General features: G+C 40.8%; 1 protein-coding gene across 6 annotated transcripts in view; it reads right to left on the minus strand.

The window, feature by feature from the left end:
- clcn2a (chloride channel, voltage-sensitive 2a) overlaps positions 1–18060 on the minus strand; it is a 63368-nt gene that overhangs the window by 16713 nt on the left and 28595 nt on the right. For 4 of the 6 annotated variants that reach the window (XM_033637485.2, XM_033637483.2, XM_033637487.2 and 1 more), the window contains exons 3-12: positions 12841–12972; positions 10346–10474; positions 9829–9962; positions 9381–9461; positions 6707–6730; positions 6097–6175; positions 3913–4038; positions 3529–3613; positions 2968–3069; positions 404–506 (exon numbers count right to left, since the gene is read on the minus strand). In XM_033637485.2, the coding sequence (XP_033493376.1) occupies positions 404–506; positions 2968–3069; positions 3529–3613; positions 3913–4038; positions 6097–6175; positions 6707–6730; positions 9381–9461; positions 9829–9962; positions 10346–10474; positions 12841–12972 (995 nt within the window). Of the gene's footprint in view, positions 1–403; positions 507–2967; positions 3070–3528; positions 3614–3912; positions 4039–6096; positions 6176–6706; positions 6731–9380; positions 9462–9828; positions 9963–10345; positions 10475–12840; positions 12973–18060 lie in introns of those variants that run through there. The other 2 variants (XM_033637484.2, XM_033637488.2) reach the window with 2 other exon arrangements.

The raw sequence follows: 18060 nt of genomic DNA on the forward strand, positions 1-18060 counted from the left end.
TCCAGTGGCAGTACAATGTGTCTGCAATATCCACTTAATCTGAATCAGATGCTTATTCCTTTGTTTTATTTCTGCACAAACACTGCAGCATTGCATCAGCGAGTTTTGTATTTAGCAACTATGAGCAATTGTCAACTGAGCAGAGAAGCCTGAATATAGACAATAAGACAATAAGCATCTGATTTCTGTTGGTTGCATTTGTTCAAAAAATGTTATTTTTAATTTTGCTTTGTCTTTATATCAGGAAACATGGTAGTGATTAAACAGCTTATGCTATCATACAAGAGGAGCCAGATGACCCTCAACCTGACACCAACTCTCACTTCATTAAAAATCACCATCAATCATCCAACAACAGTCGAAGCTTTCATGCTGTCATAAGAGCGTGAAAGTATTTTCTCACCTGTCCGGCCATGAACTGCCCGAAGCCTGGAGGGAACGTGAGAGTGGAGACCAGCAGGGTGACAAGTGCGGGATACAACAGGCGCCTGACAGGAAGAGAAGGACTACGGGGTCATTAATGGGTGCGCTTGTCACACTATGTGCTTATACTTGATTTCTGGGTGGGGAGGATGGGGAACTATAAATAGCTCCCTGTGATGTGTGAAACTGACCCAATTCATACAAGGACTTTACCTACATTCCCCAATATTACATTCACAATGTGGCATAAGACTCCAAAGCCAATTTGAAGCACTAGTTTAAGAGCACGTGAGCGGGATTTTGATCCTTCAGTTTATTCACAATTTACTACTTAAAATGTGGCTTTAATATTTACTGGAATTTTAAAGGGGCTCCATGCGACATTCAGAGCATTGATGTTACAGCAAACAACTATGTCAAGATATAGTGGAGTAATGGAGTCCTGAGCAGAGAGTGAAGTCACGCTACCTCTGTGTGTGTTGAAATCCGAGCCTCTTTCTTCGATGTTGTGGTAAACAGTCTGACATGCATGTTACTGCATGTAAGTCTCTCCCATTGGCTAGCAAAATACTGTCGCTCTGGACTGCACTCCAGGGTTCCAACACATTTTTACCAATGCATTTTAAAAACTTTCCCACAATATCTTACCCCCTTTACATGACTTTATTAAAGTAGTTTAAAATAGCCTGCCTGGGCAACAATTCCAAATGTTTCCCCACAGCTAAATCTAGCCACTATTCCGCTGTTTGAAAACAGAGCTCTGCACAAGAGCTTTACAAATAATGTGAGATGACCATCCTCAGTGCCCACATCACACCAGCCAATGCAGCAATGGATTGGTGGAGCAGCAGTTGAGGTTGCCCCGCAGCTATACACATGCTTGCCGTACTGGTAGAAGGGTTACGTTATCTGGCCTAGCTACAGCAGGCCTGAAATATGTGCTTACGTATGTAGTCTGATGAGCACCATGGCTGACCAGAGCTGCTTCCCAGTGATTCCAATCTCATATGTTTTGGTGCAAAGCATCCTTCCAGCATGGCGGGGATCTGCATCTCTTTTGAGCCATGTGTTATATTTGTCGTTTTAAAGCCATACATCATTAACACGTACTTCCCAGGCATTTGCCGAGAAGCAAACTTCCAGTGCTCTCTAACAATACTTGCATGTTAGACATTCTGCTGCCAACTAGCTGCATGCCAATGGAGTTTAAATTTTTATTACAAGAACATATTTGGCATAACGTTTGACATGTTGGCAGGATTTTTATGAACATATTTTAAACCAGAGGTTCCCAAATGGTGGGTAGCAGTTCAAAAGTGGGTCACAGGTCCACACTGAATGGACCGCAAGAGACTTGCAAACATGTCAAGTCTGTAAAAAACACACTTTATTTTGAAGTACAGTGAATTTCCGGCACAGAGCTTTCATTCTGATGTGCTGTTTCCTGCTGTAGAGTGAGTGACTAACAAACAGCTACTTGATAGCTACAGCAAACAAGCTCAACAACACAGTCAAAGCAAGTACGGTGCTGGATATATTAAACTGTGCAGACTTTGAACTAATGACTGAGGAGAAATCTGGACCTCGTGGCTAAACCAATTGGGAACCACTGGTTTAAACAGTCACGTAGCTTTACACTAGAATTTAATTTATTAATACAAGAACATATTTCACATAATGTAAAAAAAATGTATACTCAGAACTTTCCCAAAACATTCTGCTAACTCTAAACTATTTCCAGGCCTGGAAAACAGTTTTTCTAATTCTTTTCTAATTAATTTTCTGTAACTTTTCCAAGATTTTTTATAACAAACCCGGTGCAAACCCCGGTGGGTATCGCTTACATTGGGACAGCTTTGTCCTAGAAGCATTAGCTTAGCTCTATTAGCATGGTAGTCATTGTTTGCACTGTTTATGCTATTAGCATTGTTAGCTGCTAGCTACCGGCACAGCCAACTTCATGTTGAGAGCCATGGGCAGACAATCCCAGACTCTGAATCAAAGATATGCTCTGAATGTCGTAGGGAGCTCCTTTAAAGGAATAATACAATATTTTGGGAAAACTGCTTATTGGCTGTCCTGCTGAAAGATACATGATAAGACTGATACTCCTCTGATATTTGTACACTTGATATGAAGCTATAGAAACTAGCCAGTTATCTTAGCTTAAACACAAAGACAGGAAACGGGTAGCCATGCTCTGTCTAGAGGTGGCAAAATCCACCTACTAGTGCCACACCTATTAACTATCTATATCTTGTTTGGTTTATTTGTACAAAACCCAAAAGTGTATTTTTGCAAGTTGAGCCAGACAAGCAGTTTCCTCCTGTTTCCAGTCGTCATGCAAAGCAAAGCAAACACTCTTCTGGAAGTGGCTTCACACTCAACCATGCAGACATGACAGTGGTATCGATCCTCTCATCTAGCTCTCAGCAAGACAGTGAATAAGTGCGTTTCCCAAAATATCGATGGGATGAATTTTTCATTCAGTTTGATCCACAAAGGAGTAAATGTTGTGTGTAGCATCATGAGTTAGATACTCACTTCCTCAGCAAGAACTTGTTAATAGTCTTCTGTTTCCTCATGCACTCCACAATCAGGCGATTCAGGTAGACAAACAGAGCACCACCAAAACCACAGGCAATCCTACAGACAGACAGACAGACAGACAGAGACACAACTGTTTAGTCTGTTGAAGGTGAAAGAGAAGAGCACCCCAGGACAAAACAAATCAGTTACACTGAAAAGCAATCACACTGCCACTGAAATACAATTTTACTGCCCCTGGTTAGGTCACTTTACCAGGGCTCTTTGACAGGAAGCCAACTGATGTTCATTTTTTATCTCTCTCTATTAAAACATTTCGCCATCAAACAAATCAAATCTGGCACGTGACAATGTGGATACAGCTTCTATTTGTAATCAGCAGAGTAAAAAGTTAATTTCATGCCCCGTTCATCGGATACAAATCAACCTTCAGACTCACAGCAGGAATGTGAATGTGACCAGGGCGAGACTACAGAGAGAGACTCTTAGATCTCTTAGGCGCCAAACTGCTCTGGGATCAGGGCTTAATATGGCGTCAGTCCAGGGAAACACACTCACCCGAGGATGGCAAACGCTGGAAGCTCCTGAAGGTCAAACGGGAAGTCAAGACGGAAACGGGTCTTAAAGAGAGCAGTGATGGTCTCTGAGGAAATAGAGGAGTGTTGTCAGCCTGTGTGGACTGCACAGCAATATGGCTGTTTGTTACAGATACAAACTGACTGGACACAATCACACATCATTTAATATATAATACTGACCCTGCCCCATTAAATGATTAATAATATAAAGCAAGATAAAACTCAAATAATATTCCCTAACTCCTTCCAGATCTTATTCATCATCAATCCAGACAACTGAAGAAGACACACTGAGATACACAAACGCAGAAAACTGTAATTAAAAACATGGGATAAGGACTTTGATAAATTATTTGTCCTTTACCTTCCTCCTGATTCCACACTGCCAACACTCTGAATATGAAGGCACTGAAGGTGGCGGCGAAGAAGCCCCTCCAGTAGTTCCTCACTGCAAAAAACGTTGAAGTGACCTCAATACTAAACAGCACCCCTGCAACACACAAACAAACACACTTAAAATACACTCAGAGACTTTATTGAAGAAATAGTTGAAACAGCCATTATGGAAATTTGAACATCTACATTTCCGTTATAAGTTGGCAACTACATCTTTTTTTTTTACTGCATATTACATAAACATTGTGTTCAGTTATTTGTAGTGTGTGACAGACAGTTGTATTCGTCTCTTTGTATTTATTGTTGTAACAATGTTTATGTTGCCCTGTTGGCCGGGTTATTCTTGAAAAAGAGATTTTAATCTCACTGAGACTTTTAACTTGTTACATAAAGGGGATATACATAAATATATACATGCAGATGAAGATCATGAGATACAACCTGGCAGGAAAGAAGTCTAGTTAATGCAACACGTCACTTCCAAGTGTACTATACTGCATCATCAGTGTCTTTATGTGATCAAATTGTTCCCTCTAGACAAATATCTGCTGAAAATGGCAACACGTGTTTTTTATCAGTTAAGAATCACCATCTGAAGAACACAGGTAGTCAATGCAAATTAGTTTGTTAACTACATTTCTTGACATGGATCTAAAACTGTGTCTCAATTCGCATTTTTATGTACTTCAACTTCCTATTTTGAGTGCATAAGTGCTTTCACACTGACAAGTAAGGTATAATGCTATGCACTATGAGAAACAGGATGGTGTACTCTTCCTTCTTCCTCTTAATGGTCGCCATCTTTACTATTCACATGAAGGGGAGGGAACCACCAAACTTGTAAAACAATGGCGCCCAATAAACAAGCAAACAAGCCAGTAAATATTTTGGCAGGCGACAATCGTGGTCAACTGTTGGTGGTAAAGCTCTGTCTGGTTTTTTTTTGTAGGCGAAGTAGGAAGTTAACATCGCCCTGAATTCCTCTACAAAAAGCCAATGGGATTTTTTTTTGGGATTGTTGGAGAAAATATGCTCTGTGTAAAACAAAATTTTTTGATACTTACATGTTTTGTTCACCAGAATCATCTCCACAAATGAATACTGCTTTTATGATTTTTAAAGTGTAACAACAATCGCCATGATTAAAAAGCCAACTTTAGGCTATGAACGAACTAAAGCACGGTCTTATGACTTCAACATCACGACCACTGAGCTTTTTGTTTGGCATGATGTTTATTGTCCCTGACAACCTCTGTAGTCTCACTTAGCCACTAAGCAACCACCTTTTAATGACGTGTAAACAATTCAAAATTCAAGAATGGGGTATTTTATATATGTATGTATTTTATGATGTAGAACAAGACGTGAAAGTCTCTTAAAGTTGTGTTAACCACAGACTTTATTTGAGGCATCTGACAAATAAACTCATTGACTTTGAGATGAGGGAACCTGGAGTGCTAAATTGCTGACTCATAAAACTACTCATTCCTGCATCACTCTGTTTGCCATTAAGAGGAATAACAAGAACAAGAGGAGCAAGAAGAAGAACAAGAGGTACAAGAAGACGACGAAAAAACTGAGAAGAACAATGACAAGAACAAGAGGTACAAGAACAAGAAGAACATGAGGTAAAAGAACAAGATGAACAAGAAGAACAAACAAGGGGAACAAGAACAAAAGCAAGAACAAGAGAAACAAAAACATTAAAAAAAACAGAGCAAGAACAAGTGGAACAAGGAGAACATGAACAAGAAGAGGAGGTCAAATGTTATGATCGTCATTTCCGGTAAGTGTACAATAGTCATTCAATTTGAGACAACACAACCCTGTCGAAATTCAAGCACTACTCAAGTACATACACAGTGTAGACACAGTGTACTATATGAACGTGTACAAACACAAGTATCCAAATTGAGACACAGGTTTGGATCAGATGGCACATTTTGACCTTACAAGTGAACTCTGACGTCGACAGCAGTTGTTGAGATACAGTACGTTGCTCTGAATCAAAGAGTTAGACGGACGGACTGACCAAGATTGGCCACCGTTCTCCTGCCAGCGGGGTACATATTTTCCTCATCTAATTAGCTCCTGTAATTGTCTACCATAATTAGATAGCATTCAATCAGAGGCTGGAGCCTTGTTGTCTTACCTCCAATAGGGGCAGCGAAGCAGCAGCCCACACCCACTGCACAGGCAGCCGACAGCATCTCTGTGTTCCTCAGCTCGTTCTGTACGACAAGAGCCAGATATACACACAAGTGGACACACACACACACACACACACACACACACACACACACACACACACACGCACGCACAGAGCCGTGCATTCAAGCAAATACACACACACACATTCAAACAACAGGTGTACATGTACGTGCAAATGCCACACAAACACAACAAATGCATTACTCATGAAAACCAAAGTCACCAACTGTTCATAAACCCAACAGTTTTACTATAAAGCCGCTGCTGTATCTTTTCACATCCGAGGAGATTGCATACACAAGAGGTGGGATATGAGAGGCCATAACTGAAAACCTAGGATTGTGTGTTGAAATCATGGGAATGAGATGTTTGTATAGAAGCAAGGACGGCACAGATCGATGCCTTACTGCGACGGTTCACTAAACAGATTCAAAACAGCGCAGACAAATGGAAAAGCATCAATCTATCTCTGCTTCTGAAATGGACAGCATGGATTATTAATGTTGATGGAATTGCCAATAAAGAAACTATCTGGCTCGTGCATTTCATACCTTGCTCCCCTCAAAGGGCTCTTCCTTTAGCAGTGAAAGTGAAAAGGAAAAACAGACAGAAATATGCGTGAGTGCGATCTGTGCGAGTGTTAGAGGTTACCTTTTTATTTCTGCTCCTGGAAGACATCCAACTTATTATCCAAACCACACAAAATCAAACAAGCGGCGAATGAGCCTCAGCAAACACAGTCTTGATTCAGCAGTGAACTGAATTAACATTTTCCCCGACTGATTATGTTTAATGGTTGCACAGTCGACCCCTGGACTATTTCAGTCTTTCTAACTGTGCTGACATGAGTTTTTCTTCCTCCTCATCACTGCAGTCTATCTTCCTCCGTACTGATGGTGAGTGATGCTGGTGCTGCTGGCACATGGAGGAGAAGCATAGCACACTGTCCACTGCAGAATTACACAGAAGCCCAGGGTGCGGTCTCGCATGAGTGGAGGTGAGAGTGTGTCCTGGGGAATGGCAGAAAGTCAAGGAAACATCAAAGACTTTTTAGAGAATAACTGGGACTCTGTGTGTGTGCGTGTAGGTGTATGTGTGTGCGTGTTTCTTGCAGCTTCACACCTTTGAAGACCAAAGGAAAAAAAACACAAAGATCAAGAAAATCCTCCCATGTGGGTAAATGTTGCCCATCCTCATTTATTCTCAGGGACTATTTAGGCCTCGGCTTTTTCATAAGCAGAAGGATTAAAGGAAGAATCCATCTTGCAATACTTTGAATCCATTAAAAAATCACTGTGGGTTGTTCAACATAAAAGAGATGTCACGATAAGATATTTCCACTGCAAACACGTTTCATTTCGACTGCAAAAATGTTTTCAACTTCTTACATCATCAGTAATAAATGTGATATAAGCAAGAAGTGAGCTTGGGATGTGATGGTCCCCTGTTAGAGCCCGGAAAGGTGGCCCTTAAAGCAGCTGTATGCGACGCTCAGAGCACATCTATGATTGCACATGGCTTGAGCATGTCTGCACATGGCTGAGCTGGCGGCTAGCAGTTAACGGTGCTAACAATGTAAACACTGCTGATAGAGCTAATGGTGTTAACCTGGGGGGGAATCAGAGGGTGGACGTCACGCTTCTGCAATGATGCCGTTCCACCACCATGGGTCGGGACGCCATTATCGCCATTATCAGTGTAGTGCAGAGGGGTGACACTTAGCTAAGCAGTGGGACATGAAGGAAGGGATTCACATGCACACGCAATCCAACTGGTCAAGGCAGATGGCCGCCCACCTAGAGCCTGGTTTTGTTTGAGGATTCTGCATCTTAAAAGGTAGTTTTTCCTCCCTGCTGCCACCAAGTGTTTGCTCATGGGGGAACTGTTGGGTCTCTGTAAGTATGATCTAGACCTGCTCAATATGAAAAGTGTCCTTGGATAACTTTAGTTTTGATTTGGTGCTTGACTTGACATGCGGCTAACCACTACAAAGAACAGAGAAACTCAGATTCCAACACACAGCGTGACTCTCTTTGCTCACTATATTACTCCTCTATATCTTTATAAAGAAGATAGTTCTTAGCTGCTATATTAATGTTCTAAGTGTTTACAGCACCTTCAACTCTCAGTTACTCCATGTTTGTAGTGGGCAGCTTCCTGGTGTGAGTGTGTGTGTAAGTAGGGCGACGTGACAAAGATAGCTTTGGTCATAATGAAACTTCCCTAGATAAATAAAGTTTATAAAAAGAAAAAGATGCACTTATGCATCCTGGTGATCAAGTACTGTGTAACTGCTATGATCCCTCTTTGATTATGGATGGAAATTTGTCAAACTGACCCAAAATGCCTATGAAAAAACCTCCCCTGAGTGCAATTCACTTTTAATCATTTGGAAAAAGACAGGAACAACTTCAAGTTGCTCCGTCACTCAGATTAAGTCAAGTACATGAGGTGGATTATGGGGGAGTAGCTGCACAAAAAAGGTTAAAAGTTTGGAAAGCACTGACTGTGATTTTGGCTCTGTGACTTTGTTGGTGGTGGTGGTGTGATTCAGTGATTAATTTGGAAGATATTCTGCATTTTAATTATCAACAGGACAGGTTCGTCCTGACAAAGTGGTTAATATTTCTACATATCTGAGTTTAGTAGGCACCACCAACTGCTGTAAATATAATAGCACGTAAATTTAAAGTGGAAACAGAAAACGTAGCAAAGGGGGATGATCGTGGACTGATATGTAGGTATGCTAGGCGAGTCATGTAGCTCAAGGACAGGTCACGTAACCAGTTGAAGTTACATCTACTCACTACGAATAGCTATCAGGGAAAACAAAAGCTCTATCCTATTCCTGTTTTGGTTGTGCAATGGCTGACGCATTTCATTTTTTGCTCAGTAAACAGAGCCATCATTTTCCCGCAAGATCGTACCCAGCGGAAGAAAGAATTGCACAGTGAAAGCGAGGCTTATAGGGAACCAATGTAATCAGACAGTCATTATTTTATAGCTCTGACATTGTGCAATCAACATATCCTTCATAAGGGTAAATTAAAGAAATAAAACCTTGTCTATTTCCACTTTAATCTCTAAGAGAGCACATTTAGTTGATGGTGAATCCTCCACTTAGAGACACAATCTGTGAAATTCTTTCAAGGTTCAATGACTCATTTGTGCATCAGCATGCCTGGAAGTCTGCCTTCCTGTCTTTAATGTGCTTACTGTCCTCACCATGTAAATCCCACCGAAAAGAGGAGCCATAACTTTGCTCAGGAGAGCGGCGCACAGGCTGGCAACATGAACGAAGGGTCCCTGAGAGGGAGGATGGAGAGAGATTAGGATGTTAGTAGACAAGATATGACTGAGGGCACATTTTAGCAGAGCATGCTATACTCAGGTCCAGGGACATTATTCAAAACCTTTGCACGATTAAAACCTGCTCAGATTCAGATTTAAACAACTTTATAAAGCCCCAAATGGGAAATGCGAGTGTTATTAGCAGTAAATCACTTTTCTTATTTTCGCAGCCGTGACTTTAATGAGACCAGAAGAAGCAAGATTATTATATCCTGCCCGACAGGAAACTTCAAAAACTGTCAAGCAATCTGTCATGTGTAATTTGTTCAGGCGAGAAGACTGTGATGAGAAGAGATGAAGGAAAAAAAAACCCTCTACCTACCTCCTTCCCCAGAGGCATCCCACTGCCCAGAGCACAGGTCAGACCAATGACTTTGGCCACAAACGTCTTAAATGTCAGGTACTCCTTTAGGACCACCCCCCTCAGTATCGTCTTCATCTCTGGAATACCTGAACCTGGGAGATAAAGGAGATGTCAGGTGGGATGATGGAGTGGGGAGAAAAGACGGGTTGAAAGAAAGCAATTACAGAAAGAGGAATGAGGGGAGGAAAATGAAGAACGAGGGAGGTGGGTGAGGGGGACAGCTTATTGATATTCATACAGTTTTCTGTATGCACATCTCATCAGAGGTTTACAGTATGGATTTCCTGCAGACGTGACCACAGAGACACACTTGTCTTTGGAAGCCTGATGATGCCTCGTGGAGCCAGTTACATTATTCAAACACAGACATGTGACTAGGAATTAGAGATATGAATACACATGTTTATGCATAACTTGCTTAAATGTGTGTGTGTGAGTGTGTGTGCGTGTGTGTGTGTGTGTGTGTGTGTCTTACCTACAGCCTGAGGCGCCAGTATCTGAGTGAATCCTGCTGAGAAAGTGATGAGCACTACAGGGTAGGCGACCCAGGCGATGTACTGCAGAAGCATGTTACTGTCCAGTCCACCCAACATCCACTTCTGTGCTGCACACACGTAACTTCATCTCAGTATAATGCAGTAGAAAACACTTCCCTCATCCTATCAGATTCATTTGTTGTGAATATATTAACCTGATTCCTCTGACCTTCATCACTGCCCTTTGACCTCCCGTCTCTGCCTTATTCATGAATCTTACCTCACCTACAGCAGCTTGGTGGGCTTCCCTTCCTCGTTCATTTTCAGCTTTTTTACTATCAAAATTGATATCAATTTTATCGAACACAAAAGCAGAAGCGTTTCTGCTGTTTGGTCAGGGTAGCAGAGGAAAAACTACTCACCTCACCCTTTAGTAAAATGTATTAAAAGTACTAATACAACAAAACAAAATTACCCCATTATAAGTAAAAGTCCTGTATTCAAAAGTATCATCAACGAAAATTGATTTTCAGAAATGGAGCCATTGCAAAAATGCCTCGTGGTGGTCATGACAGCCATTTTGCTTTCTGCAATAACCGACTGTGTGTTCCAATACTACCATACTAAGCCAGAAAAAGACTGACTATGTCCCAACACATAGTATGTCAAATGCAGTATTCCAAAAATACCAGAATGCTCTACTACATCTGGTCCAATTTTGCAGTATGCAATCTGACCCACAATCCTCTGTGCAGCGGGAGATATGTCACATTGACTGAGCCGCAACGAGATCACAGCTGACAGCTGATGGATGACAGCGCAATTAAGTTACTGATGACCTGTGGAGTAGTATTTACAGCAATATTAATTGTTTAAGAGAAAAATATAAGCATAAATATCACAAGCAACAAAAGGACATTACTATAAAAATGACTGCAGATGTAATTTCACTGTTGCAAATATATCTGTGCATTTATAACTTTGAAGTTAAACTACATACACTGCAAAGTAACAACAGCAGAGCTCTCTGGGTTGTCTTCTTCTTGGACGAACTCATCGAGTGGCATTTGTTTTATCTCCAAGGTAACGGATATAAAATCAAGAAGGTCATGTTCAGGGCGTAACGTTATGAGGCAGTAGTATGCCTCTCTGCCTCTATGTTTTAATGGTCAAGGATTACAATGGTACCATATACAACACCATAAACTATTCAGGTGAATAGTTACAGAAGCACTTCACGGCTGGAAAGCTGGCCTTTTAATAAAACTCGGCTGTCTGTGCAGTAGAAAGATGCAAATACTTTTTAAATTGGTGCTACATGACCTGAGAAAACAGAGAAAAAGGACACTTTTGCAACAGCGATAAACTCCACGGCTTGTGGGTGACGTGACGTAAACAAAATGGCAGCCGGCTGGCAAGAAACAATCTCAATCCCTTACTGTTAAATGCTGTTTCTGAAAACATTCCAGAAATAGGCAACTGAGTATCAGATATCATGGTTTATATTTGACCAGCGCTGCCTATGGGGCGAGGAGGGATATCTAGGGACTAGTTAGATGGAGTTCATTTACATATACTACCCACATTGTTTTGATACAAAGCTGGTTTAAAATCAGCAAAGTGCCTCTTTAATTCTGATGCAACAGTGTGTAAATCGCATTCAAAGCATTTACTAAAGAGCACTTTCAGCAACAGACATATTCAACACCAGTGTGTGAAGGAGCGATACAGGAGATGATTCCTGCTGAGTGCTATCAGACTTTACAAGTCGGCTCTTCACACATCCAGAACATATCACTTGAATAGTTTGGGAAAGCGCACTGTAATGTTCCAACTTGATGTTTAACTATACTGGAAGCTCTGTTTGTGTTAATGTCATCTGTGTATGGCTGCTATGGCGTTGTAATTTATCTTCGGGGATCGATACAGAAAGACAGACAGAAACAAATAATCTATCTCATATATTCATGGTTCCACAATCAGTCTTCTAGTTGTGGTTTATTACTTACTTATTTCATTGATGTGAGAAAGAGGGGCTAAATCTTCTACTGCTTATCTGTTTAGGAATGCACTGTTCTATTATCATTAATCATTTCAGAGGATTTTCCGTTTCACACTCTAACTTTTCATCACAGTTAAATTAGTTTGATCTCAGCACCCAGTGAATCAATTCAAGTGTCAGTGTTAAGATGATGCATGTGATGCTGTGTGTGAGTAAAAACCCTATTTGTTGATCCTTTAAATATTAATGAAAGCCGCTTTGTTAGCTATCTCATGATCAATATAGCTCTGCGACAGATTGACAGTCAATTTGTATTAATATTTTACCATCTACTTCACACCTGACAAGGCCTCTTAGCTGTTTGGAGCAAAGCATGGCTCCTCGCGGATTAATACTTTGCTGCCTTTTTGAGAACAGCCCTTTATTTACTGCCCATCCATCTGTCTTTGTAGCTCTGCCCTCTCTCTTTCTGGCTCTCTGTCTCTTTCCTACCTTCTTGGCAGAAGGCGATGGCGTAGTCCATGACCCAGCTGACCAGCGCCATGAGCAGCCCCAACAGAATGAGGAAGATCCAGTCCTCCCCCACCCGCGAGATCAGGAACTTCTGGCAGCGAGATGCACACACTGAGGGCACGGGGACAGATGGGGACAGAGGAGACACAAAGTAAAATCTCTGAAATGAATCTCAAAGGTGTGAAAAGGGACTGAAGAAAGATATTTGTTAGTGTGATACTGAAAAGAACCAACTGTGTCACAGAAAGAAGCAAATATGTCGTGACGGAGAGGGAGATGAATAGAAGGATGAAATTATGTGAAATTCAAAAGATAAAATACAAAAAAGTTTCAGATATGAATGCAAGGAAGGATTATATAAGTATGTTACGAGCAGGGCTGATGCTTGGGAGTGTTGAATTTGAAGTATTTTTGCATTAATGTACAACCATCTGGTATGTAATTAACCAGATTATCCAAAAAGAGACATTAGACATACAGATGTCAGTCAGCACGCCCACACAGGAGCTGCCGCCCACACAGGAGCTGCCGACCTTCCGCTGCCTCGATCAGTTATTTTTTGTTTGTCTTACTGTGTGACTTTGGCGTTTAGTTTGGATTCACCAAAGTCACACAAAAACACCAACTCATTGACTTATCAAAGCGGTCAAAGACCAGCAGCTCCTGTGTTCAGCGAGCTAAAATTACTGTTTTTGTCAATGGAGTCTGGTGGCTTCGACGAGAGCATAGATGGGGAACTGAGGCCATTAACGGCTTTCGCTGAAGCACTGAAAATACTCTCAATATAGCATACACTTAAACTGATGTTGAAATGCTTAGGTGGGACTTTTTTCAGGTGGCTAAAAAACCTTTTGTTGCTGACCCCATCCACAGCAGTGCATTGCTTGGCTTCCATGTCAGACTTCTCCAAACTGGGTGCATGCTGAGTGACATCAACTGTAAAAGGACTATGGACAAGTTCACCATATAACCCCACGATCTATCCTTTTTAAACAGTAAATATAATCTGCTGCATCTCTCTCTGCGGTTTTCCTCACATTTACCTCAGTCTAAGTCCTTCTAGCTTTTGATTGTGGCATTGCACATGCACAATGTAACTGGAGCTGCAGTGTCGGAGGGTTGCAGCAGATGGAGCTGGAAATAAAGGGGTGGTATCTGCTCAGGTGCTCTTTGGGTGTGCTCAGCCTGACAGAGGCTTCTGGCTACGCTTGAATAGATAGCAGCTGATATATCGTAGAACATTTTTATATGAAACCATTTGTTTATCTTCTTTAATTACAGATCAACTGCCGACGCCTTAGTGAACCCAATCAGTCATCTCAATGTTTTACTGCTAGCAAGCCAGTTACTGATACTTATGGGCGGTGCAGACCAGATGTTACTGCGCAGGTGTTGTATCCCATTGATACAACAAGCAGTATGACTTCCCCTGTTTACCCTTCTTGTCAGGAACTAGAAGTGTTGTTGTTGAAGCCAATGAAGAGTGGAAAACAGTGAAGTGCTGCCTAAGAAAGTTATTTACTCCATCCTGCTGTTTCTTCTCAGTTATCAGACCAGCTACCAGATTAGAGGTTTTATGTGGTAAAATGTAGCCAGGAATGTATTTTGGTCCTGAATTATTAAGAGATCTTTAGACACGATGCAGCAAATTAATGCTTTTTCTACTCTGGTACCATCATTATGAATTAGTGGAAGTGTCGTGAAGGTTTTTTGGGAGACGATACCCAAGAAAAGACCTTCACTTGGGTCAAACATGGTGGAAATTAAAGTGTGAACAAGGGTTTGTCACTGATTGAACCTCTGACAAATTAATAAACGAGAAAACCAAACAATTATTCTCATGCTGTGTGAATAAAAGATCCAGTTTCACATAAAAAAAACAAAGAAGAATGGTGAATTATGAAAACAATGTGGCAACAATGAGCAGTGTGGACAGAGAGATATCATCTATGCTCCTTGCGGGAGTGAGCAGTGACAGAACGATAACAAACTAAAGGAGGTTATTATGTGGCGAATACACTGAGAGCGAGAGCATCGCTTCATATTCATCCACCTCAAAATTCAAGATTACAGAGACAAAACAAAGCTGGGTCACGGTTATAAATTCTGCCATTACATTCTAATCTATAGCTCTGAGCTGGGTCAGCTAAAAGAAGCATCACTGGACTCATTTCTTTCTCTCTTGTCTGCGGACACAGCCAAAGCCTGGAATTCACTTCAACATCCAGAGCATTTATACATGTGGCTGTCCCAAGAGAGGCGCAAAATGTGCCACTAACACATTTACCAGATCCATATCTCATAAAAATTGTTTTTTACTGTCCCGCTTGGAAGTAATATAGTGAAGATCGGCACAAAGAACAACAGATGTGATGATGACAGTAAAAGAAGGAGAAAAATAAACAGAGAGAGAGAGAGACAGACAGGAAGACAGCGATCAGTCAGTGATACTGTCCATAAAAGCACAAAAAACTGCAATAAGTCGATCTTACTAACACTACGAGTATTGTCTGTGTAGCCAAAGCACAGTAGAGCTTATCCCTTCATTATATTGCTGCTCCAGAACTATTAAAAACACATCAGTGGCCCACACTGTTGCACTGTGTGACACGTAGAGCTGCAACTAACAATTACTCTCATCTTCAGCTATCTGCCGACTATTTTCCCCATTAATCTTTGGTCTATAAACAGGTCTGTCGCCAGAATAAAATGTTGATACTGAACGTTTCTCAAACCTCGGATACATTTGTATGTTTCATACATACATTAGCATTTCTAAAGTGATGTAGTTCTGATGACATGTATATGAGCTGGGTTTGTCATCAGCAGTCAGATGGAATGGTGGATGGCGTAACGCCTAGGCCAGGCCAAGCAACAGAAAGTAGCAGACCACTGTTCGGTAATGTTTAACGACACATCAAGACATTCACCGCTGTGTTTGTATAGATCAACTGGGTCTTTTAAGCTAAAATAGGGGTGGGCGATACGGCCCTAAAATAATATCACAATATTTCAGGGTATTTTTGTGATAAGGATATTCTTGACAATATCACAAAAATAAATAGAAAATAAAATTAAAAATTAAAAGAATTTATAAAAAAAATGACACATTTTTCAATTTTAAAAAATAAAATTGCAGCAAAATAAGTGATATAGTTTTACAGTTTGCCTTCAAATATTCAGTACAAACTAAACAAAAATTATCTAATTTCTTTAGTTTGTGAACAACAACAGTAACTCAGAGTGAGATTCAGATTCTGTTACAATATTAATAGTTCAACATAATAAAATCTACTACAAAGTACACACTTACACAGCTCCCACATACAAATAATGTCCCCTGGGATCTATGCACATAAATCAACAGGTGATTTCCTTCTTTTAGTAAAATCCTAAATGACTGAGTTGGGTTTTTTCCACCTGGACCTTTATGCTCTGCCATTTCTCCTCTAATCATCACACTGCAACCTGTGACAGGCTGTTATGTATGGGGTCAGATCAGTCTCATAATGAATGAACTCACGCAGGGTTTCTCACGAATACACATGCTCTGGTTCACAGTTGTATTTCGGACTCACTAATGCACACGATCTGTTTCACAAATGCACACGCTCTGGTTCACAAATAAAAATTTTATGCAAACTTGTAATATAAATTCGGAAATGCACATGCTCTGCTTCACAAATATTATTTTCAGGCACACTTGGAATATAAATTCACAGATCATGTGAATCGCTGAATGTGCATTTACAAACTGCTTCTCATTTGTGAACCTCTCTACATTTGTGAGAGAAATCTGTGTGGTGAATTTTGAGACTTCCCTGATGTCGCAGGTCAACGAATGTCACCATTGGCTGATAAATCTGTCAATCAAATTTATGATTCTGATTGACAGATTCATCAGTTAATCAGGTGTGTTCGCTTTCAGCCAATCGTATGGCTCCTTACATAGGGTGTATTCATAGTTTATGTTCATTCAAACATGTTACTTGGCTAAGCAGAACGCTTCAACTCATTATAATTCAATAACATTGCATGATTTATAACGAGGGGATAATAAGATAAATGTGTTACTTACAGGTTGAGATTGATCCATGTCTCTTCCACCATTTCAGTCTAGCGCGTCTTGATTGAACACTGCAAACAGTAGCTCAGTAGCTCTGCGATTGGTTTAAAAGTGTGGAGAAAATGTAAGGAGCCATACGATTGGCTGAAAGCGAACACACCTGATTAACTGATGAACTGATCAGAATCATAAATTTGGTTGACAGATTTATCAGCCAATGGTGACGTTCGTTGACCTGCGACGTCAGGGAAGTCTCAAAATTCACCACACAGATTTCTCTCACAAATGTAGAGAGGTTCACAAATGAGAAGCAGTTTGTAAATGCACATTCAGCGATTCGCAAGATCTGTGAATTTATATTCCAAGTGTGCCTCAAAATAATATTTGTGAAGCAGAGCGTTTGCATTTCTGAATTTATATTACAAGTTTGCATAAAAATTAGATTTGTGAACCAGAGCGTGTGCATTTGAGAAACAGACCGTGTGCATTTCCGAATTTATATTACAAGTTTGCATAAACATTATATTTGTGAACCAGAGCGTGTGCATTGCGAAACAGATCATGTGCATTAGTGAGTCCAAAATACAACTGTGAACCAGAGCATGTGCATTTGTGAAAAACCCTGTGTGAGTTCATTCATTATGAGACTGATCTGACCCCATAGTTATGATACCACAACTATCACACATTCACATATATGTAGTTTTTTGTCGAGCCGCAAGCATCAGGTAGGTTTACATTACCAAAGTTTTATGACAAAATGACTTGACACGGACTCCAGTGTGCGCACAGCGAAAGTCGAGAGGGAGGGACGCTGTGCTGCTGTCAGAGGAGCTGCTGAATGAGTTCCCTCTGAGCGGTAAGTCACTAACAGAGTCTGAGAAGTCCGGGACTGTTCATAAAACATTCAGGACGCCACAGTACTGAAGCTGCTCCTCTTTTGGAACCACTGCGGAGTCTGTAATAATTGTGATTTCAGCGGTGCTTGTTCTTGCCATGGTTAACAGTATGACATCAATATGTCAACAAGGCACACCCTATTTCCTAACCTTAACCAAATGGTTACATAAAGTTTCAACATATCCTCTACATATTAAACATTCAAATGTAACATATCCGTGATATGCAGAAAC

Source organism: Epinephelus lanceolatus, chromosome 12 (assembly GCF_041903045.1).
Source record: "Epinephelus lanceolatus isolate andai-2023 chromosome 12, ASM4190304v1, whole genome shotgun sequence".
Classification (NCBI taxonomy): domain Eukaryota; kingdom Metazoa; phylum Chordata; class Actinopteri; order Perciformes; family Serranidae; genus Epinephelus; species Epinephelus lanceolatus.